Raw genomic sequence first — 19,738 nt, 5'->3', positions numbered from 1 at the left:
AGTGTAGGGTGGCAGTTTTAAACCGTGTTAAGGGAAGCTAGTGGAGGTAGCCGGAGAGCGAGATTGCCGTAGGGCTTACCGTGGGGCTTTGCTCAGGTATTTTGGCGGGCTTTCTCGTTAGGTGGTCGGGCTGACGATGGCGCGGCAGGCTAGGAAAGTCAGGGGTGATGGCGAGCTGGTACAGTGCGAGGAGTGCAAACGTTGGTGCTATTTGGACGAGACGCAGTTCGCAAGTTTATCCGACTCTGAGGATGCTAGCTTCGCATGCAGGTCGTGTGAAGGATTTAAGGGGGCTGTGCGGCGGGTGGAAGGGGAATGGGCAGCTAGTGTGGAGGAGCTCAAAGGGGAGCTGAAGGTGGAGCAAGAGCAGCGGATTGAGCTCAAAACTCGGATCGGCGAGTTGCTTGGCAGGGAGGGGGCCGACGCCAACCTGGTAAAGCGAATATCTGGCGAGCTATAAGAAGAACGGGAAAAGCGGGCCGTGCTGGAAGAGTGGGTGGAGGCGCTTATGGCACAGGTGGCGCGTAATCCCGGGTCGGAGCTGCGTCAGGCGGGCGGCGGGGACAGCGCGGAGCCTCAGGCAGAGGCATGCTATGAAAGCAGGGAGGGACACCTAGGGGCTGTAGCCGGCAGCAACACGGGGGTTCCACAACGCTACAACGAGGTAGCGCGGCAGGCTTCGGGTGGGACGGGACGAGCGGCAGGGAGCCCGTCGCAGCGTGTCAGTGGCACACTGCGGGAGGAGAACCAGCTTGCGCGAACTGGAGGACAGTAATCCCAGGCGGGAGGCGAACGTGTAGAGCGAAGGGTCCTGGTGGTGGGAGACTCCAACGTAGCGCGGGTTGAGGAGGGAGTCCTTACAAAAGTGAAGGCAGACGAGCGGGTAAGGGTGGAGGTCCAGTTAGGGAAGTGCATCGTTGACGCAATGGCAAAAGCTGAGAAGGTGGTATGGGACAACATGGAGCACGAAAATCTCGTCGTTATCCATGCTGGTCTCAAGGATGTGCTGAAGGGAAGGAGCCAGAACCTAAAGAGGCATTTAAAGGTTGGGTTGCGTAAACTCAGAGAAGCCTCTGTGAGTGTGCATGTGACCATATGCACAATCCCAGAGGTCCAGGGCCAGGCTAGCGGGATGGAACGGAGTGTGGTTGAGGCTAACCGGGTCACTAGGGGTCTGAGCCGAACACTTGGGTACGGCGTAAAGGACGTAAACCGGGACGTGTACGAATCTGCCTCCCACCCTTTTGCACAGGATGGCATTCACTATAGTGGTGCCACGGGCAACAGAGTAGGTAGTAGGATAGGGCGCCAAGCTACGGTTTTTTTGGGGGACCCAGAGCCCCGAGGCTACCAGTGTAAACGAAGACGGACCCAGAGAGGTCCCAAGATTCAAGAAACGTAGTCTGTAGGAGAAGAAATAGACGTAAGCTCCAGGGGCAAGGTTATTCTGACATAGGTTACATTAACATGCAAAGTGGCAGGAATAGGCTGAAGTGGAAGGAGATAGATGAGCAACTAAGGCAGGAAAAGCTGATAGTATACGGATTTGTGGAGACACATCTTGGGGACGTGGAGCAACCACCCTGTAATCCTGACTATGCATGGGAATATTGCAATAGAACAAATGGCAGCAGAAAAGGGGTGAAATTGGGGCATTCATTCATAAAAGTATGAATTGGCGAAGGGTCAAACAGGAATGCAAGGAACATTTATGGCTAAAAGGAAAAGTGGCAGGAGAGCAGACACTCCTTGGCTTTGTGCACCTGTGGACAGGAGCAAATGCCAAAAAGGAAAACAAGAAATGCTGGAATGCATATCAAGTGACATTAATGAGCTAGGACGAGGGTGCGAGATCATTATACTAGGAGACATGAACGCACACATAGAAGACATGGACGTGTACACAGACTCAACAGGCAACATGATGCTGGATATGTGTGAAAGGCATGACTTAATTGTATGCAACAGTACTGAGAAGTGCCAAGGGCACATAACACGGGAGGTAGGGAGCCTGCAGTCGACGATAGAATATGCACTAATGTCACATAAGATGCATGATAGGCTAAAGGTAATGAACATAGATGAATCTGGCTCCAGAAGTCTAGGTAGGGATCACAAACGTATTAAGGTGAGTTTTAGAAGAGAAATGGATGTACGTAGGAGACAAGATGAACAACCAGGTGGGATATTTTACTCAGAAAAGCAGCGGGAAATAGCAACCCAACAAATTGAGGAAGTAATTTCAGAGGATACTAAAACAGAATGGACATATGCAAATTTAACAGGGCTATTTGAGCTAGAGCTTGCTAAGGTACGAGTCAGGCCTAAAGGGAACAGAAGACGTAAACCCAAGAGCTGGTGGGATGAGGAGGTTAAGAAGGCCATAGGGAAACGTCAGGAAGCATCCAGGGAACACAGATATTCAAAGCAGAGGGGTGAACCAGAAGCTGATGTAGACAGAAAGTGGAATAACTTCTTAAACTGTAGAAGGGAAGCATCCCACTTGATCAATGAGAAGATTAGAACGGGAACCCAATGGTTGTCAGAAGCAAACAAAAAGGATAGAAAAGCAGCTAAGAAACTTTGGAAACATCTCAACTCCTTGAGTAATAAGACTAGCCTAGAGCAGACGTTTATAATTACAGCTCAAGGTGTTCGGCTAGAAGGAGATGAGGCAATGGAACATATAAGGACAATGATGACAGAAAATTTTAAAGAAACGTAGCATGTGCTCAATCTGGTGAGGATAGACTGGTTAGTGTAGTGGCTCCACTTGAACAAAACGAGTGGGAAAGGGCAGAGAAGAGAGTTCCTAGTAGCACGTCGACAGGTCCTGATGGAATCCCAATTATGTTAATAAAGACATTGGGCCCAAAATATAAGAAAGCATTAAGAGAGGCAGTGAGCAAAACGATAATGGAAGGTAAAGCTCCCGACGGGTGGAAACTGAGCAGGATGAGCATGATATACAAGGGAAAGGGAGACAAAGCCGACATAAACAACTACCGTCCCATAACAATGGCGTTTACAGGGTGGTGATGCAGATTATAAAGGAGAGACTACAGGCATGGGTGGAGAGCGAGGAGGTGCTGGGGGAACTACAATATAAAATGGGTTCCGGAAACAAAGAAGGTTAGAAGATAATTTGTTCTCATTGACACAGTGTATTGGAATAGCAGAAAAGGAACACAAGCCCCTATGGCTCGCATTTCTGGATATCAAGGGAGCCTATGACAGTGTAATCCAAAAGGATTTGTGAAAGATACTGGGTACTCTAGATGTGGAAGATGGAGTAAGTAATCTTTTAAAAGATATCTATAAAAGTAACGAGGTGCTTATAAAATGGAAAAACAAGCTAACTTGGCCTATAGAGATACAGCAGGGGCTTAGGTAGGGGTGCCCTCTGTCACCTCTGTTGTTCATGCTGTATTTACAAGGATTAGAGAAAAAATTAGAGTGGAGCGGACTTGGCTTCAACCTTTCCTTTTTCAAGCAAGGAGAATGGATTAAACAGTCATTACCAGGACTGATGTACGCGGATGACACTGTACTTATGGCTGACAGCAATAAAGACTTGCAGAGATTAATGGACATCTGTGGTAAAGATGGAGATAGCTTTGGTTTGACGTTTAGTAAACAAAAATCGGCAGTCATGTTTTTTAATGATAATCAGGGCAGCGAGCATAAGATACAGGAGGTTACGCTGGAGGTAGTGGATATGTACAAATATCTTGGAGAGTGGATAAACAATGAGGCTGAGTACCTAACGGAACATGAAAAATATGTAACGGCTAAAGGTAGCAGAAATGCAGCTGTGATGAAAAATAGGGCACTGTGGAATTACAATAGGTATGAAGTGGTGAGAGGGATTTGGAAAGGGGTGATGGTCCCTAGTTTGACTTTCGGCAATGCGGTCCTGTGCATGAGATCAGAGGTTCGAGCAAGGTTGGAAATTAAGCAGCGAGGTGTAGGTAGGCTTGCTATAAGAGCACACGGAAATACACCAAATCAAGGAGTACAGGGTGACAAGGGATGTACGTCATTTGAGGGCAGGGAAGCTGGCAGCAAGATAGAATTTGAAGAGCGATTGAGAGAAATGGCTGAAAAGCGGTGGGCAAGGAGAGTTTTCAGTTATTTGTACATGAGGAATGTTGACACAAAATGGAGGAAGCTGACCAGAAAATTGTCAATCAAATATTTGGACTGCAGGAGGGGTGCAAACAAGGAAACAGCGGTTAAGAAAAAAGTTAAAGAAACAGAGAGGGGTCTGTCGAAAACAGGGATGCAGACGAAATCAGCACTGGGAACATACAGAACTTTTAAGCAAGAAATTGCCAAAGAAAATATCTATGATAGTTCTAGGGGAAGCTCTGTTGTTTGAAGCCAGGACGGGAGTATTGCGGACTAAGATGTACAGAGGCAAGTACCAAGGTATAGACACGTTGTGCGGTGCGTGTGCCCTATAAACCACAAACATTGCGTGGATGTCCATTATATATTTCAGTTGGATATTCAATACCTCTAATAGAGGTTCAAATAGATCTAGTTTACGTAAAATCAACGTAGGTGGTACTGTCAAAAGTCCTCTTTTTTATGTTGAAAAGACGTTATATGGATGTAATTCCTGGACATTCGTTACATTGTTTGGATATTAGTTTTGAGCCAAAATACGTTATAAATACGTCACCAAGATGTAATTTTATACATTCCCCAGGATGTGTGGCAATCGTGTAGTGTCTTTTTCACCCGATAGAAAAATGATAGTAGCCTTGAAACATTGGTTCCACAGCAAAACTTTATTTTAGAACAAACATAACACATAATAAAGTAACTTTTCAAAGAAAAAAATAGAACTAAAACACACGTGTATATCATCAAGGAGTACCTCAAGCTTTTATTGAGGATGTGTTTAACAAAATGAAAGCTATGTTGAACAGCAAAAATGACACCATACATAAGCTTAGGATATGGTTGCTTAGAAAATATAGAACTAAATAACACAGAGCACTAAATCCCTAAATCATACCCTTGCAAAGTATACCTCAAGCTCTCGCTGAAGAATCCGTGTTATACCATACGCAAAATGCAGCTAAGACAATATTGCATAAAAAAAGAAATACTAAGATGAACAGCAAGAACTGAAATGTCGAAGCGATGAATAGCATGGACTCTAACAAGAGTTCTTTTGAACACACAACTCTTACATCTGGCAGCATCAAGCTCAATATTTTCTCAGATATATTTGTGACCATGTCAAAATGCAGACATTGAAGTGCAAGTAAAACAATAAAATCAATAGAAGTGCAAGTAAAATCTGCGAAATGTGACTAGAAAGTTGGTCGAAGCAACATCCACAGAATGCGACTAGAAATACACAAACTACAAACTTCCTGGAGTGACGCACACATCTGTGAGTAAAACTTTTAACGCAATGCATGATCCTTGTGATATCTGCAGAATGTGAGTAGAAATACACGAACAAGCACAATCTTCTCTATGTATTAGAATGAAATTAAAATTTAAAGATATTATTGGGCTGTCCGAACTTGTGCTCTTAATTATGAATGCTGTATTCGCAATGATGACATCAACGGCAGCAGCACGCTGGCGTGACAAGTCTCGGCAGTTGCATAGCAAGCTGGGCACTTGATATAGGAAACAGCACAAAGGTACCGAGTGGTACAAAAACATTTGAACAGAGTAACCAATTGGGCTTGTTGGTTGAACATCGTTGAAGGCTACGGCACGGAACCGACGAAGACAGGAGAGGCACACAAAGAACACAGACACAGCGCTGACTTTCAAAAAGCTGATTCTTGTTGAAAGTCGGCACTGTGTCTGTGGTCTTTGTGTGCCTCTCCTGTCTTTGTTGTTTCCGCGCTGTAACCTTCTACGAAGAAAAAAAAACATGTTGACCCACATCTATTCTGCAGGAACAGTAACACAACTACAATATGTGTACATACTGACATAGAAGTCTATGTGAAGACCAACTGTATAAGTTATGCAGTACAGCTATTGGTTGAACTTATTACATGTATATCATTTACAAAGTATACACTTGGCACAGCAGTGGAGCACATGGCATATTCCAGACGTGGTCAAGCATTTGACACTATTGGAGCACTTGGTAAAATGGAGACGCAATGGGTCACTTGGTATACTGCAGAAACGGAGAACACTCGGCACAGCGGCGGAGCACATAACACAGATATGGAGTGCTTGGCACATTGGTGACTTGGTAATACACTTCGCAAATGGAGACGCGATGGGACACTTTAAATACTGGAGACGTGGAGAGCGCATGGCAGAGTGGCGGAGCACATAACAGTACTAGAGCATTTGGCACATTGGTGACATCATAAAGCACTTGGCAGTTTTGGACAACTTTGCACACTGGAGCTAGACGCCATGGGTGATGGGTGAAGTACAGCAGGCCTAGGGGACCATGTCACACTTGTCCGGGCTGTTCAGTGGCACTGTGCTGAAGAAAGCATGGTCACACTGGAAGCTAGATGCTGCAGGTGATAGGTGAAGGTACAACAGGCCGAGGGGACCAGGTCACACATATCCGGGCTGTTCAGTGGCACAGTCCTGCAGAAAGCATGGTCAAGCAAGGTCAAACAGTTTAACATAAAATGCCGAGAGCTAATAACTTTAAACACAGACCGTGGTGAGGAAAAAATTATACACAATTTTAAGATATTACGCGTGTTAAAAATTATCGATACTTTAGGTTCACATTTGCACTCATTAAATTTTCTACACCATGACATACTCATTGATATATGCGGTTTACTTGCAATTAATTCGTGGAAAAAAATCTGTGTTGTAAACAATGTGTTGGCTACATCATGTAAATACCACTGACATACAGGGTGTTTCATTTTAGCTGCATCAAATTTTAAAAACTGCCTGTGGCAGATAGCACAAATACTTGATCTAAACTACTCAATGAGGCCGCCATTACTTCCACGAGAAATCAAAACGCCTAATTGATTAATGACATAATTCTGCTAATAAACTTTTCAGTTATTTATTCTACAGCACATATTTCAATCTACGAATTACAGCTGCTGAGTTCGCAAGGCGTATCCACTTGGAACGAATTCTCAGGACTGAACCAGTTTCGAGATATTAATTTTCAAAGTGTCCGATGAAATGCATAGGCGTTCCAGTTAACTTTGCTTCAATGCATAAAACAGCGTTTTCCTCAAAAATTTCACTTGAACGCCCATGAATTTCGTCGGACACTTTGAAAATTAATATCTCGAAACTGGTTCAGTCCTGAGAATTCGTTCCAAGTGGTATCGCCTTGCAAACTCAGCGGCTGTAATTCGTAGATTGAAAGATGTGCCATAAAATAATTGAAAAGTTAATTAGCAGAATTATGTTAATTATTCAATTAGGCATTTTGATTTCTCGTGGAAGTAATGGCCGCCTCATTGAGTAGTTTAGGTCAAGTATTATAATTGTGCTATCTGCCACAGGCAGTTTTTAAAATTTGATGCAGCTAAAATGAAACACCCTGTATGTCAGTGGTATTTACACGATGTACCCAACACATTGTTTACAACACTGATTTTTTCCACGAATTCAATTAGGCGTTTTGATTTCTCGTGGAAGTAATGGCCGCCTCATCGAGTGTTCAGATCAAGGATTATAATTGTGCTATCTGCCACAGGCAATTTTTAAAATTTGGTGCAGCTAAATTGAAACGCCCTGTATATGTAAGTACTGACAGGATACTATCGACTTGATTCCAGATTTTGAAAAAAGAAACACTGGCAAGCCACAGACCACTCTCAATATTGCACTACTACAGGTTTTCTAGAACCAGTTTTGGTTTTTGGGAGGCTGGTTGATACAAAAGCTATGCAGTATATTATTTAGGACACTATAATGCTTACAAGTTCTTTTTCTAGGGTTTAAATGTTCACAACCTCCCGTTAAAGCAAAAAATAGAGGTACGAGATTTCTGGCTTTATAAGTTCACTGCTAGACAAATATTTATCCTATGATCGTTAGCGTCATTGTTGCTCTAAATGAATCCACACCGTACACCTTGCTAATATTTAAACTTATCACTTCACCCAATATTTTGCTGTCAACTTGCCAAACTGAAATATAACGTACCTTGACATATACAGTGAAGCGATCCTTCTATGTCATCACACTACTCGTCCCTTCCACAGCTTACTGCACGATACTTAGCCGCCTTTAAATTTTTCCCTACGCTTCAAGTTTACAGGCAAAAAATATAGTAAAAAGGTGCTTCAAGTGCACGGCTACACTCGACAGTGCCTAGTGTAAATGATAATAAGTGTACGTTTTGCTAGGAAGCTTACACAGTTATCTTGTGAAATTGTATCAAAGAAGTTTTCAAACTACCTACCCACCCAATTGTATGATAATTGCTTCCACTTCAATACCGGAGAGCTTGAGTGTGAGCCACACTCATGCCATGTTGCTCAGTTAGAAAAAATACTTCATTGCTGCTGCAGTGAACATGCAGAAAGGTTTTTTTTTTCAAATCTGCTTTCGTATCCTAGGAATGCCTGTCATAGCTGGTTTCAAATGAGAAAAATGTTTAAACCATTGCAACACATATGAAGACACATTACCTTGGCAATGGCAGTTCTGTGCCTGGCAGGAGCGTGACGCAGCCACTCCCAGATAGGCTGTTCTATAGCAAATTCGCTAGTCTCATGGCCAGTCTGGGCAGCACCTATGTTAAATAAAGATTTTCTCATTATATGTAAAAAACCCGCATTCAAAATCAAACATACTTATTTATTGACACAGTAAGCAATTTACTACATCTCGAGCTTTTTCATAGCAAAACGATTTTATCACCTTAACAACTCAGCCAATAAACAAGATCACACAAAAAAATTTGGCAGTGCTCCAAATGCTCTGATGTATACAATGTGCAAAATACGCATGCTGCCACTCCAACCACAGTCCACCTACATTTGATCTTGTCATTATCAAACAGCAGCTGCAAAACACCTGCATTTGAAGTGGAAGCGTGCTCTAATTTTCTTCTAATTTATAAACGAAATTTAGGCTAGTTTAAGGCTAAACATACACATACCTCGGCAGTCCCACGGGGGGTCTAGTTCTAGCATCTTTTGGAAGATTCCGGAAACACCAGTGTGCTCTTAGAAGTCAGAGAAGCGGTGTCAGGAACCTGCGGGTAATGTTACATTCTAGAGCCTACTTTGCAAGCGAAGCTACGAAATTTTAGCTGCTAGTGCTTTCCCTGCCTGCCCGTTCTGCGGTGTCCTGCACGTCAGCGTCAAATACATTGGAAAACCGTTCTTCTGAATCCTCACCGGCTTCGGATAGACACCAGCCGTCGAAAACCTCCGCATTACGATTTGAACAATCTGAGCTGCTTTCTGTGCAACTTGGGCCGGTATTTTGTAGCGATGCCTTATGCTTTATTCTATACTAGTCTCATCATCCACCGCTCACGGTCGGCTGATCCCGTTGATAACACCAGCGGACCGTCACTCTGACCACTGACCAAGCGCGAAAAGCGCGAAGAGGCATTAGCATCGGAAAGGCATCGCCACAAAATATCAGCCCTGAACAATAGCCTGTAGCCGCGCTACTGCTAACAGGCGTTGCGCTTACTGCACTGAAGCTAGGATACTCGCTTTCGGAGTAGCTCGCTTGCGGTTCACTTTTGGGCAGGCTACTGCTAGCCCGTCACGAACGCTTACTGAGCTGCCGGTGCGCAAGGCTGTCGCCTGCCTCGCCAGGCCGGCCAAGTGCTTCAAACAAAACGGCAACCTCGCGGCGTGGTCTGCTCTTGACATCTCTCAACATAGCGTTCATGATTCTTAGGCAATACACACTAAGCATGCTGGCTACGCTAACAAAAGTTTGCTTACCGTTACGAGACAAAGGAGCTTCTGGTCCCACCGGAGCGCACATCGCGCCTTTTGCGTCGCCGCTTTCGATGGTGCGATAAACAGACGTTCAAAGCTTGCGGTACGTACGACTTTACGATCGGTGGGCACTCTGGAGGACGCCTGTGACGATCACGCAGCCCCAGCCCCAACAGCACTTCAAAAAAAAAAAAAAAAAACTAAAGCAAACACGCGACTTCCAAGTTCACTTCGGCTCCGAGAAGAATGATGCAATCGCAACGCAAGTACGCCGCCAATGCAGGCAGAAGGAAAACGCGAGACGTTACGCCAGACTAGTTCTTGCCATTTCTTCGTTAAAATTGCTACTATATTTACGTTCTTATTTTATAATATTAAATGTAATAATATATAGTACGAATTATACAAAACCGCAATGTTCACAAAGGTTTATCTTAAAACTATAAACGAAAGGCTGTTGTTGATTACTGCAGGCGCCATGTTGTTAAGGACAATTATCAGGATATAGGCGCGAGATTTGAAATTTTACGTTCATTTGCTAGAAGTAGTTATTTCAAAGAAACAAACAATTAGCACAATACTGGGCCTCTTCGATTTTCCACGTCTGGCTACCCGCGGGCTGCCAGAGCCAGCCAGCGCGCCTTCGTTTTTTCTCGGGTTGCTCCGCCGACCGCGTGACGCACTTCCGCCGCGCGTTCGTTTTACTCGGGCTGGACGCTTCTGGCTACCCGCGGGCTGCCAGAACCAGCCAGGACGATTTTGTTCTGGCTGCTCTCTGGAAGTTCTCTGGCTAGCAGACGACAAAAAGAGGCGATGCGCGCTTGCCGCCATCTTTGTGGGGACTTGACGGATTGCAGCGCGGGCGCTTAAGTGGAAGTTTTAGCTCGCGCTCAACTCCGACGCGGCCTATTCAATTAAAAACGCAGAAACGCGGTGCAGTGGTTGACAAAAAAACGAATTCGCCTTTTACATGTCTTTAGATAGGAGCACGCGAGATAAAGCTCCCTCTTAACCTCGCTCAGCCAGCTGGCTAACCTTCGGTTTTCATTACTTCGGGTGCTACGGCGTTCTAACGCAAAGTACCGCCTTGCGAGGCGGTGCGATACCGAAGGCGGCAAGCAATGGAAGTTGTGTGTGTGTGTGTGTGTGTGTGTGTGTGTGTGTGTGTGTGTGTGTGTGTGTGTGTGTGTGTGTGTGTGTGTGTGTGTGTGTGTGTGTGTGCGTGTGTGTGTGTGTGTGTGTGTGTGTGTGTGTGTGTGTGTGTGTGTGTGTGTGTGTGTGTGTGTGTGTGTGTGTGTCCCGTAAAGCCTCTACCCGTGAACAGCGCACCGCGCTATCGTGTGGATGTTATCGGCGTCGTGCGTATCCCGCGCAGGTTCTAGACGCTCATTCCCACACGTTACGGTGCCGAAAATTTACCGACATCCTGTTTTTCCGCATCTTGTCAAAATAAAATGAGAGACCGTGAACTCAACAACGCCGGCGAGCGACGTGTCGCTGCGAGCTGTGGCTTTCGGTGATACGATCATTTTCACGCGTGTGGCGTTTTCTCACCGCGCGCGTATCGCCGATATCTTCGCAACTGCGTTCCGACTTGTGAGAAAGTGCGATAGGCGAGGCGGCGAACCTTTAACTTGTATAGTCAACGCTTGTTTCCTTCCGTTTTCGGGGCGTCCTGTGTATATACATGTGATTTGTTTCTCGCAGGTTGCAGCTATAGGCGCTTCTTCTACGTTGCGGCGCCTTTTGCGGTTTCTGTGGTGGTATCTCTTCCTGTATCTAACGTTTACGTGGTGGTATCCTCCTCTTTTTTTCTACAACTCGCGAAAAAGTCGCAGTCGCAGCTTCCGATTCATTGCTCACTTCGCTCCGTACGTTGCAGGATGTCTCAACGGGTGCTCATCGGAGGTGAAGAGACGGAGATCTTTCAGGCCTTGGATGGTGATGGATTTCCCATCATTGAAAACGGCCTCCCGCTCTACATCACCGCAGGTATAGTTATAAGCTATTCCTCTCACGATTGCGAAATTGTTTTTCGTGTAGCTTCTCAATCTTAGCGCAGCGTGGTTTTGCTGTTGCAGGCGGCGTGGCAGTTCGTTTAGTTGAGGCGACAGAAGCTGCAGTCCCGGACCCGGTCACTCCAGCACCGGTCCCGGTCACTCCAGCACCGGTCCCGGTCGCTCCAGCACCGGTCCCGGTCGCTCCAGCACCGGTCCCGGTCCCGGGTCCCTCGAAGGAGAGGGCAGAAGAGCTGTGGCCTGAGGCCAGAGTTTTATTTCTTATTGAGCTTTTTAAAAAATATCAATCCGACATAAGAAACCGCAAAAAATTTAAACGGGAGGTGTGGGAGATGTTGACTAAACCAATCAATGAACGATTTAATTGTAATATGGCCTTTACTCAGATCGAAAATAAGTGGAGAGCTCTGGAGAAGAAGTACAGGGCAACGAAGCAACATAACTGTATGTCTAGCAGTGACCGGAAGACCTGCGACTTTAAGAGTGAGAAAACTTTTGAAACACTTCCATGCATGGTAATTTGGCTTAATTCAAAATAATGCTTTCGCATGGCTGAGCGTTCAAGCTATATATTCTACATCGTTTAAAAACTGTTTTTCCGTGATATTTTGTAGCCATGCACTTGGAGCCTAAAAAAGAATTTTAAAGTGCATCGTAAATTAGCAAATGGTCCAGATTTCATCTTAATGCCAATGAGTCCACTATATTGTATAGCCGTGTATTTTATTTATTTCATCACACCTTTTCATTCATATGAATTGTTATTTTTCATTTATCATATATTGCTCTTTTGTGCCTTTAATTGTTGTGTCGTCTAGTCTTTCCTTAATATTTCAATTATAATATTCATTTTATTTATTTCATCACACCTTTCATTGATATAAATTGTTATTTTTCATTTATCATATATTGCTCTTTTGTGCCTTTAATTGTTGTGTCGTCTAGTCTTTCCTTAATATTTAAATTATAATATCATTTTATTTATTTCATCACACCTTTACATTGATATAAATTGTTATTTTTCATTTATGATATATTGCTGTTTTTGCCTTTAATTGTTGTGTCGTCTAGTCTTTCCTTAATATCTAAATTATAACATTTCTTTTATTTGTTGCATTATGCCTTTTTATTCATATAAATTGTTCCTTTTCATTTATTATATATTCTTTTGTGCCATTTAATTGTGGTGTTGTACCTTTGTTCTTTGTTATCTGATTTAGGGGTTTCTGCATATTTTTTTATTTATCTAGTGACTTCTTTTTTTCCTGATGTTATGATATTGCTTCTATGAGCTAAATGTAAATATTTAGTTGAATTTTGTAGCCACTTGGAGCCTAAAAAAGGAAGTGAATCAAATGGTCCAGATTTCATGTTAATGCCAATGAGTCCACTATATTTGTATAGCCGTCGACTTTTATGAAGGTAAATGCTGAAAAGCAGTGTGCCAATGAAAAGCTTCTACAAAATTAGCCCTGATTTCGGTTTTTCAGGCAGCTGGCTGAGGTCTTCGAGACTATGCATTCATTCAACCCTGTGTATGTCGCAGGGGCAGGACGTCGACGAATATTGAGGCAAGTTACAATTGTTCTCTGTTTTGTTTCTTCTGGAAATACATTGTGTGCCCACCATCAATAATCACCTTCCATGCCTAAATAGCACCTCTTCCTTATTATAATTAAGTGATATGGGTAATAAGTTACTATGCTTGCATGCTCGTCGTTCAGTGCAGAATGCCCTTTATCTTGTAAAACAAATGAACTTAGGCCACAGTATTTTGCCATCAGTGCCCAGTCAGCTGCCTCAAGCCCCCAGTCGCCAGCTGTCGAAAGTCCCCAGGCAACTACAAGTAGGGGCAGCACAGCAGATGACGTGATGGAGCTGCACCCAGGCAGTCCATCACCACAGCTCAGTCCAGCACAGCAGCCCAGTCCAGCACAGGAGCCCAGTCCAGCCCAGCAACCACCACAGGGCCCTTCAGCAAGGCGACCCCGACAGGACCCAAACCGGGTGCTTATAGAGGGTTTTTTAAACTACCTCAAACAGGCCGAAGAGAATAGAGAAAGGCGCCACAACGAGGTCATGGCGATCTATCAGGAGGCTGTCACTGCTATGAAGCAGGTGGCAGATGTTATTGTACAGCAGCATCAGCAGCAGCACCCTGCTCCTGATGACTTGTAAATATTTAAACTATAACATTCATTCTATTTATTTTATCGGACCTTTTCATTCATATAAATTCTTATTTTTCATTTATTATATATTGCTCTTTTGTGCCTTTAATTGTTGTGTCGTCTAGTCTTTCCTTAATATTTCAATTATAATATTCATTTTATTTATTTCATCACACCTTTTCATTCACATAAGTTGTTATTTTTCATTTATCATATATTGCTATCTTGTGCCTTTAATTGCTGTGTCGTCTAGTGTTTCCTTGATATCTAAATTATAACATTCCTGTTATTTGTTGCATTGCCTTTTTATTCATATAACTTCTTCCTTTTCATCTATTATATATTCTTTTGTGCCATTTAATTGTCGTGTTATACCTTTGTTCTTTGCTATCTGTTGCAGGGTGTTCTGTATATTTTAAAATTTTTCTAGTGACTTTCCTTTTTTTCTTGATGAATAAATATTTAATTGAAAAAAAATCTGGGGTCCTTGATTATTCAAATGCTGTCCATTATGCAACAAGTTTACATGTTGCAGTGTGGGCTAAGCATATGTTGTGTAGCGTGGGCTAAATTTAAAGCCCCTATTTTGTATCGGTTTTGGATATATTTACCTAGCCTAGTATGACTGAACAAAGGAACCCACATGTAGCCAGGCATCTGTTCAGAAACTTGTAGTGCAAATACAAAAATAGTCAATGTAGTTGTATCACATGCAGTATGTATCACACAGAAGACGTGTATAACAAGTGCAAAATAATTTTTATTGTAGTGATTGAGCATCAATACAGGGCCTGGTACACAGAGCTATGAGATTATTGTCATCATTGAGGAAGAAAAGTTAACTGGCTTTTACTTTTCTACTACAAGTAAAAAAGTGTGGCAGTCATTATACTTGGCGTAAAATCGTTTGACATGTTTTCTAACAGTTACTGCCTTTCGAAAAGGGAACATCACGTGCACGCATGTGTACACTGAGATGTAACATGCAGTAAACAACCACAGGTCGTAGGCGTGGTGTTGGTTTGAAATCAATACTTAATAGTAACAATCAAATTGCAAATTAGTTGTCAAAAGGGTGCACAAATTGCTTGACACAGCGAGTGTCACAGTAATCATGTTAAAATACTAAAATGTGTGTAGAAACAAGGGATCCAGGGTTGCATATGTCAAAAAAGGTAATCTATCTTGAGGATGAAGTGAACAGATAAAGAAATAAAAATATAGTCACATACACAGGTGCACTCGGCATTAAAATTAAGTAAGCATACACTGCATGAACAAACTAAGATGAAAGCATAATTAAATTTCAGCACAATTTACAAGACACATGCATATTAAAAAATAAGTGCAGCTATATAAAACAGGACTGGGCATATATATATATATATATATATATATATATAGATATATATATATATATATATATATATATATATTGATTTATACTTAAGAATAACAGCAAAGTAAAAAGAAAAAAAAGAAAAGTGCACGGACAGTGGACCGATACTGAAAAAAAAATGTGGAACTGGCAAACAAAACATATATATGGGTGTGCGTCATTCATACATTAAGGGAATATCACAGGCAAGTCACCAATGTAAATAAACCCATGCTACATTTAGAGGCTCTGGGCGATGCTATCACGGAAGGCTGCTGCGGAGAGGGCTGGTGCGTCATCACCTTCGGCAGGCTCTGCAGACGAGACATCAGTACCGCTGTCGCTCGCTTCGAGGTCCTCCACGAAGTCGCCGCATCGTCGAGCCTTGTTGTGCAGCACACAGGCTGCAAGTACAATCTGCACCGCTTGCTTGATGCTGCCGACATCAATCCACAGCAGCCGCTGGAACCGAGCTTTGAGGATTCCGAAGGCCCCCTCGATGACCACTCGCTGCTTACTGTGCGCGTAGTTGAATGCAGTCATCCATGGCCGCCAGTTCGCCGTAGTCTGGCGGTAGGGTGGCAGCAACCACGTCGTCAAGGGATACGCAGCATCCCCCAAGAGATAGCCTCCTGCGGCGGTTAACGTATAGCGATAAAATAATTTAAAGCACGCGCAGGCTGAATATAACACGAAGCTATACACAGCTATATAAAATATTCGAGCTTCTACGCATTGCGGTTATTCATCACAATTGCCTGTGGGCATGCATGTATTTTCTGATCCTCTGCGTGCTATACTTAGTTTCATTTTGCATTATAATAATAATAGATCAGGGGTACGAAATTTCATACCTTCGCAATTCGTCGGTGCTTCGTCGTACAGGAAGCTGTCCCGGAGAACCCGAGCATCGTGGGCGCTCCCGGGAGTTCCGATGAACACATCGATGAACAGCATATCTGCATTGCAGACCCCTTGAAGAATGATCGAGTGGAATTTCTTTCTGTTGTAATAGCTTTGTTCAGACTCCGAGGGCCTAGAAATGCGGACGTGACATCCATCGATGGCACCGATGACGTCCGGGAGCCCCGACCTGCGACGAACCAACTCCGAGAAGGCCCGCTTGCTTCGCTCCTTTTCGTCGCGGTCAGGCCAGCAGATTTCTCTCGCACTTATAGAGAAAATGAAGTCCAAGACACGGCTAATTGCTGCGTGGACGGTTGATTCGCTGACATCGAACTTGTCAGCAATGTGATACATAGTTTGTTGCGTGCCTATGTACGTTAGCGCAATAAGAAGCGTTTTCTCGGCCGAAATTTGGGGACGTCCTCGGGTACCTTCTTGGTAGTAGCTCGACGCTTCGAACTCCTCAATCAGGGCTCCGCACGTGCTTCTTGAAAGCCGGAACAACTTCTTGAACTCAAATTCCATGTACGTTGGCACGACACTTTCAACGTACAAGGGCACCCTGTGCCGATCCTGTCTATGCAACTTCATTAAATGCAGAACCAATGCGAACTCATCGCCGATGTAGTCTTCGTCAGGCTCGTGCGTAGGGGATGATCTCGCGAAAAGCACGCCGAACAGCGATGTGATCATCGCGAGCAGCTCTTCGGCAATCATGCTTACAAGCGGAGAACGCACAAGTGAGCAGACGACGCACAAATCAGCAGACGACGCCGGCGCTCCCTCCCCGGCATTCGATTTTACAACCTGCGGGCCGCCTTGAAGTTTCAGCCCACGTGACTATGACGCCGTTTCCTCTCACAACCGGAACTAGCTGGCGGCCGTCTGGCTGCCCGCGCGCTCCCAGAACTCCGAAAATCGAAGAAGCCCACTAATACCAATTACTATACCTACACGTGCACCAACCAAAAATTATCTAATTGGGGTAGGCAAGAGATAAAGGCGAACTTTGGACGCAATGATTGATACCGCGTGTCAAAAGAAAAAGATACCAATTATGTAATATTGTTTATATTTCAGGAAACTGTAGCTTATTGAGATTAATTAGACTATACAAAAGCAACAAAATAAATAACACAATCATATTAAAATAGTGCATGAGATAATAAAATAATAAAATAAAATAGCACAGCAATTCGTGCACACAATGTCGTGTGCAATATTACGAGGCTGCGCGGGGAATAGACTTGCAGTGTGCAGTGGATTGTAGATAAGCCTTGAAGGTAAATCATATATATATATATATATATATATATATATATATATATATATATATATATACCTTCTAGGCTTATCTGCAATCCACTGCACACTGCTATATAGCCTCCTGAGACCCGGACACAACAACGGGACATAATCGCTCTTCACGGTAGTTTTTATTGCCTACTGTTATGTCATGAACTTGAAAAACAATTTTTAAAATTTCAATAGTGTAGCACCACTGCAGGATGACGTGACAGCGGCCGTACGAGCCGTGCCGTCGTCCCTACTCAAAATGGCGAAGGTGGTGAGCCCAGCGGCGGCTGCGACGACCAGCGTGGCTAGCTTCTAGAACGACACTGGGCGTGCCGAGCTTGCGCCTCGAGCACGCGCTGTGCTTCTTAATTTTTTCACTTCTTTGACAGACGGCGCTAAGGCACCGGCTGAAAGCGCCGACCAAAGGGCCCCGCGTTGCGGCGTGTGGACGCTATAATACCACGGAAAGATGCCAAAAGCTCCGCCTCCATGTACGTGAAAAAAATGACTATCTCCATCATCTCCTCATGTAAGCTGTGGTAAAAAAGTTGTCGCAGTTTCAGCTGAAAGGCGAAGCATCAATTGCGATAGCAAATTTGTAGAGAGCTATACGGAGTAATGATATTAGCTTTATCAGCTGTATAAACTTGGACATGCAGCAGCACCGGCAACACGCAGAACTATTGTCGACGCCTTCGGCGTTTTGCCCGCGTTCGCTCAAAATGCGTGCGGCGTTGGTGACTGTTGCCGGAGCCTCTGATATAAATAGGCACTTGGTGCCGCAGCTAAACGTCGCCTCCCTTCCCTCCCCCTCCCCCTCCTCCCCCACGGCCTCTCGCGCGTCGGAAGAAGGCGCGTTTGCTCTACATATATGGTGATTGTATATAAAGGAGGAAAGAGACGCTTACTTCTGCAGCCCTTAAGCGAGCATGGCGCAGAACGCGCGTTTGTTCTCCGCCGTGCGTTCACTTCCCGTGAAAGCGCGCGCCCCTCGCGCCCTTTCACTCGCACATACAGCGTTCGGCGCGCGGCGACGATTTCATCTCCATTGACGTCATACGGAACCTCACGGCGACGGCTACGGGCGACGGCGACGCCGACGGCAGAAATCTGCTTTTGAGTGTCCATATAATTGCTATCGCAATAAAACTGCATTTCATTGTTTGAACGCTGAGATGAAGATGGAACTACGTGTAGTACATTGCCATATTGCTGCCGCGTCCGGTATTTTCACGAAATCTCGGTGACTTCGAAATACGCCTCGAAGGCTTTCGGCCGTGTGGGACGACACAGAGGTCTAGACCAATTTATTGTCAAATATCTCGAAAGCGGATGACAAGAATATGAGTAAACCACTTCTTTACAGTAGTTACACATGCACCGTTCTTCACACCCAGAGTGAATATTTTGCGTAATCACTCCGAGTGAATTTCGAAAAAAAAGTGGAAGGCAATGTGCAATGTATTGTACAAGGGGTCTCAGGAGGATATATATATATATATATATATATATATATATATATATATATATGATTGACCTTCAAGGCTTATCTGCAATCCACTGCACACTGCAAGTCTATTCCCCGCGCAGCCTCGTAATGTTGCACAAATCATATATATATATATATATATATATATATATATATATATATATTAACGCGATAGCGTTGAGGGCCCCGTGTAGCAGAAAATCCGGCGTTGGTGCCGGCGTAAGCGCCGGCGTCTGTGGCGGAGAAAATCATCCCGAACCACCCCGACCGCGCAGGCTCTCCGTGTGGCGCAAGGTGTTAGTGAACAAACATTGAATTTCTCACAGTAAAATCCGTCAGAAAAATGGTAAAGTACGACTTAACTACAACCTACAGTCGGATTGTAATTTGAATGTACGAGAAAACGTAATTCTGTTACGAGGAAACGCAAACACAAACCCTTTTTCGAGCATTTCTACCATACCAACAGTGGTGCGCTCGGGTAGTTTACTTGCGAAAATCCTATCCAGATGGCGCTCGCATCCTCGGCAGGTCAAATTGGGACTCGGCCTCCCAAATACGTTTTTTGGAGGCGCGCGCGC

General features: G+C 44.2%; 2 protein-coding genes, 1 long non-coding RNA gene and 1 pseudogene across 3 annotated transcripts; 2 read left to right on the top strand and 2 right to left on the bottom strand.

Annotated features, from left to right (window-relative positions):
* The first annotated feature begins 310 nt into the window (after positions 1-310).
* Positions 311-1,994, top strand: LOC125947227 (uncharacterized; annotated as a pseudogene).
* Positions 1,995-4,775: 2,781 nt separating this feature from the next.
* LOC125946993 (uncharacterized) lies at positions 4,776-10,213 on the bottom strand. Its single transcript, XR_007468052.1, has 3 exons — positions 9,903-10,213; positions 8,625-8,728; positions 4,776-6,594 (listed from the first exon to the last, which is right to left on the bottom strand). It is a non-coding gene; the product is annotated as an uncharacterized LOC125946993 (long non-coding RNA).
* Positions 10,214-13,200: 2,987 nt separating this feature from the next.
* LOC119457344 (bromodomain-containing protein 4-like) lies at positions 13,201-14,329 on the top strand. The gene is made up of 2 exons (XM_037718961.2): positions 13,201-13,488; positions 13,702-14,329. Exons 1-2 carry the CDS (start codon positions 13,433-13,435, stop codon positions 14,093-14,095), a joined length of 450 nt encoding a protein of 149 aa, XP_037574889.1. The 5' UTR covers positions 13,201-13,432; the 3' UTR covers positions 14,096-14,329.
* Positions 14,330-15,520: 1,191 nt separating this feature from the next.
* LOC119459220 (putative nuclease HARBI1) lies at positions 15,521-17,302 on the bottom strand. The gene is made up of 2 exons (XM_037721039.2): positions 16,321-17,302; positions 15,521-16,098 (listed from the first exon to the last, which is right to left on the bottom strand). The coding sequence occupies exons 1-2, from the start codon at positions 17,087-17,089 to the stop codon at positions 15,707-15,709; spliced, it is 1,161 nt and encodes a 386-aa protein (XP_037576967.1). The 5' UTR covers positions 17,090-17,302; the 3' UTR covers positions 15,521-15,706.
* Positions 17,303-19,738: the final 2,436 nt, after the last annotated feature.

The sequence above is a fragment of the Dermacentor silvarum genome, chromosome 7 (assembly GCF_013339745.2).
Source record: "Dermacentor silvarum isolate Dsil-2018 chromosome 7, BIME_Dsil_1.4, whole genome shotgun sequence".
Classification (NCBI taxonomy): Eukaryota; Metazoa; Arthropoda; class Arachnida; order Ixodida; family Ixodidae; genus Dermacentor; species Dermacentor silvarum.
This window is presented reverse-complemented; position numbering and strand designations above follow the sequence as displayed.

Excerpts from the sequence above, each read along its gene's own strand:
- LOC119457344 (XM_037718961.2), top strand. The coding sequence starts at position 13,433 with ATGCATTCATTCAACCCTGTGTATGTCGCAGGGGCAGGACGTCGACGA. Across the intron at positions 13,489-13,701 it reads GGACGTCGACGAATATTGAG|TGCCCAGTCAGCTGCCTCAA; the intron begins GCAAGTTACAAT and ends TTTTGCCATCAG.
- LOC119459220 (XM_037721039.2), bottom strand. The coding sequence starts at position 17,089 with ATGATTGCCGAAGAGCTGCTCGCGATGATCACATCGCTGTTCGGCGTG. Across the intron at positions 16,099-16,320 it reads AGCACCGACGAATTGCGAAG|GAGGCTATCTCTTGGGGGAT; the intron begins GTATGAAATTTC and ends TAACCGCCGCAG.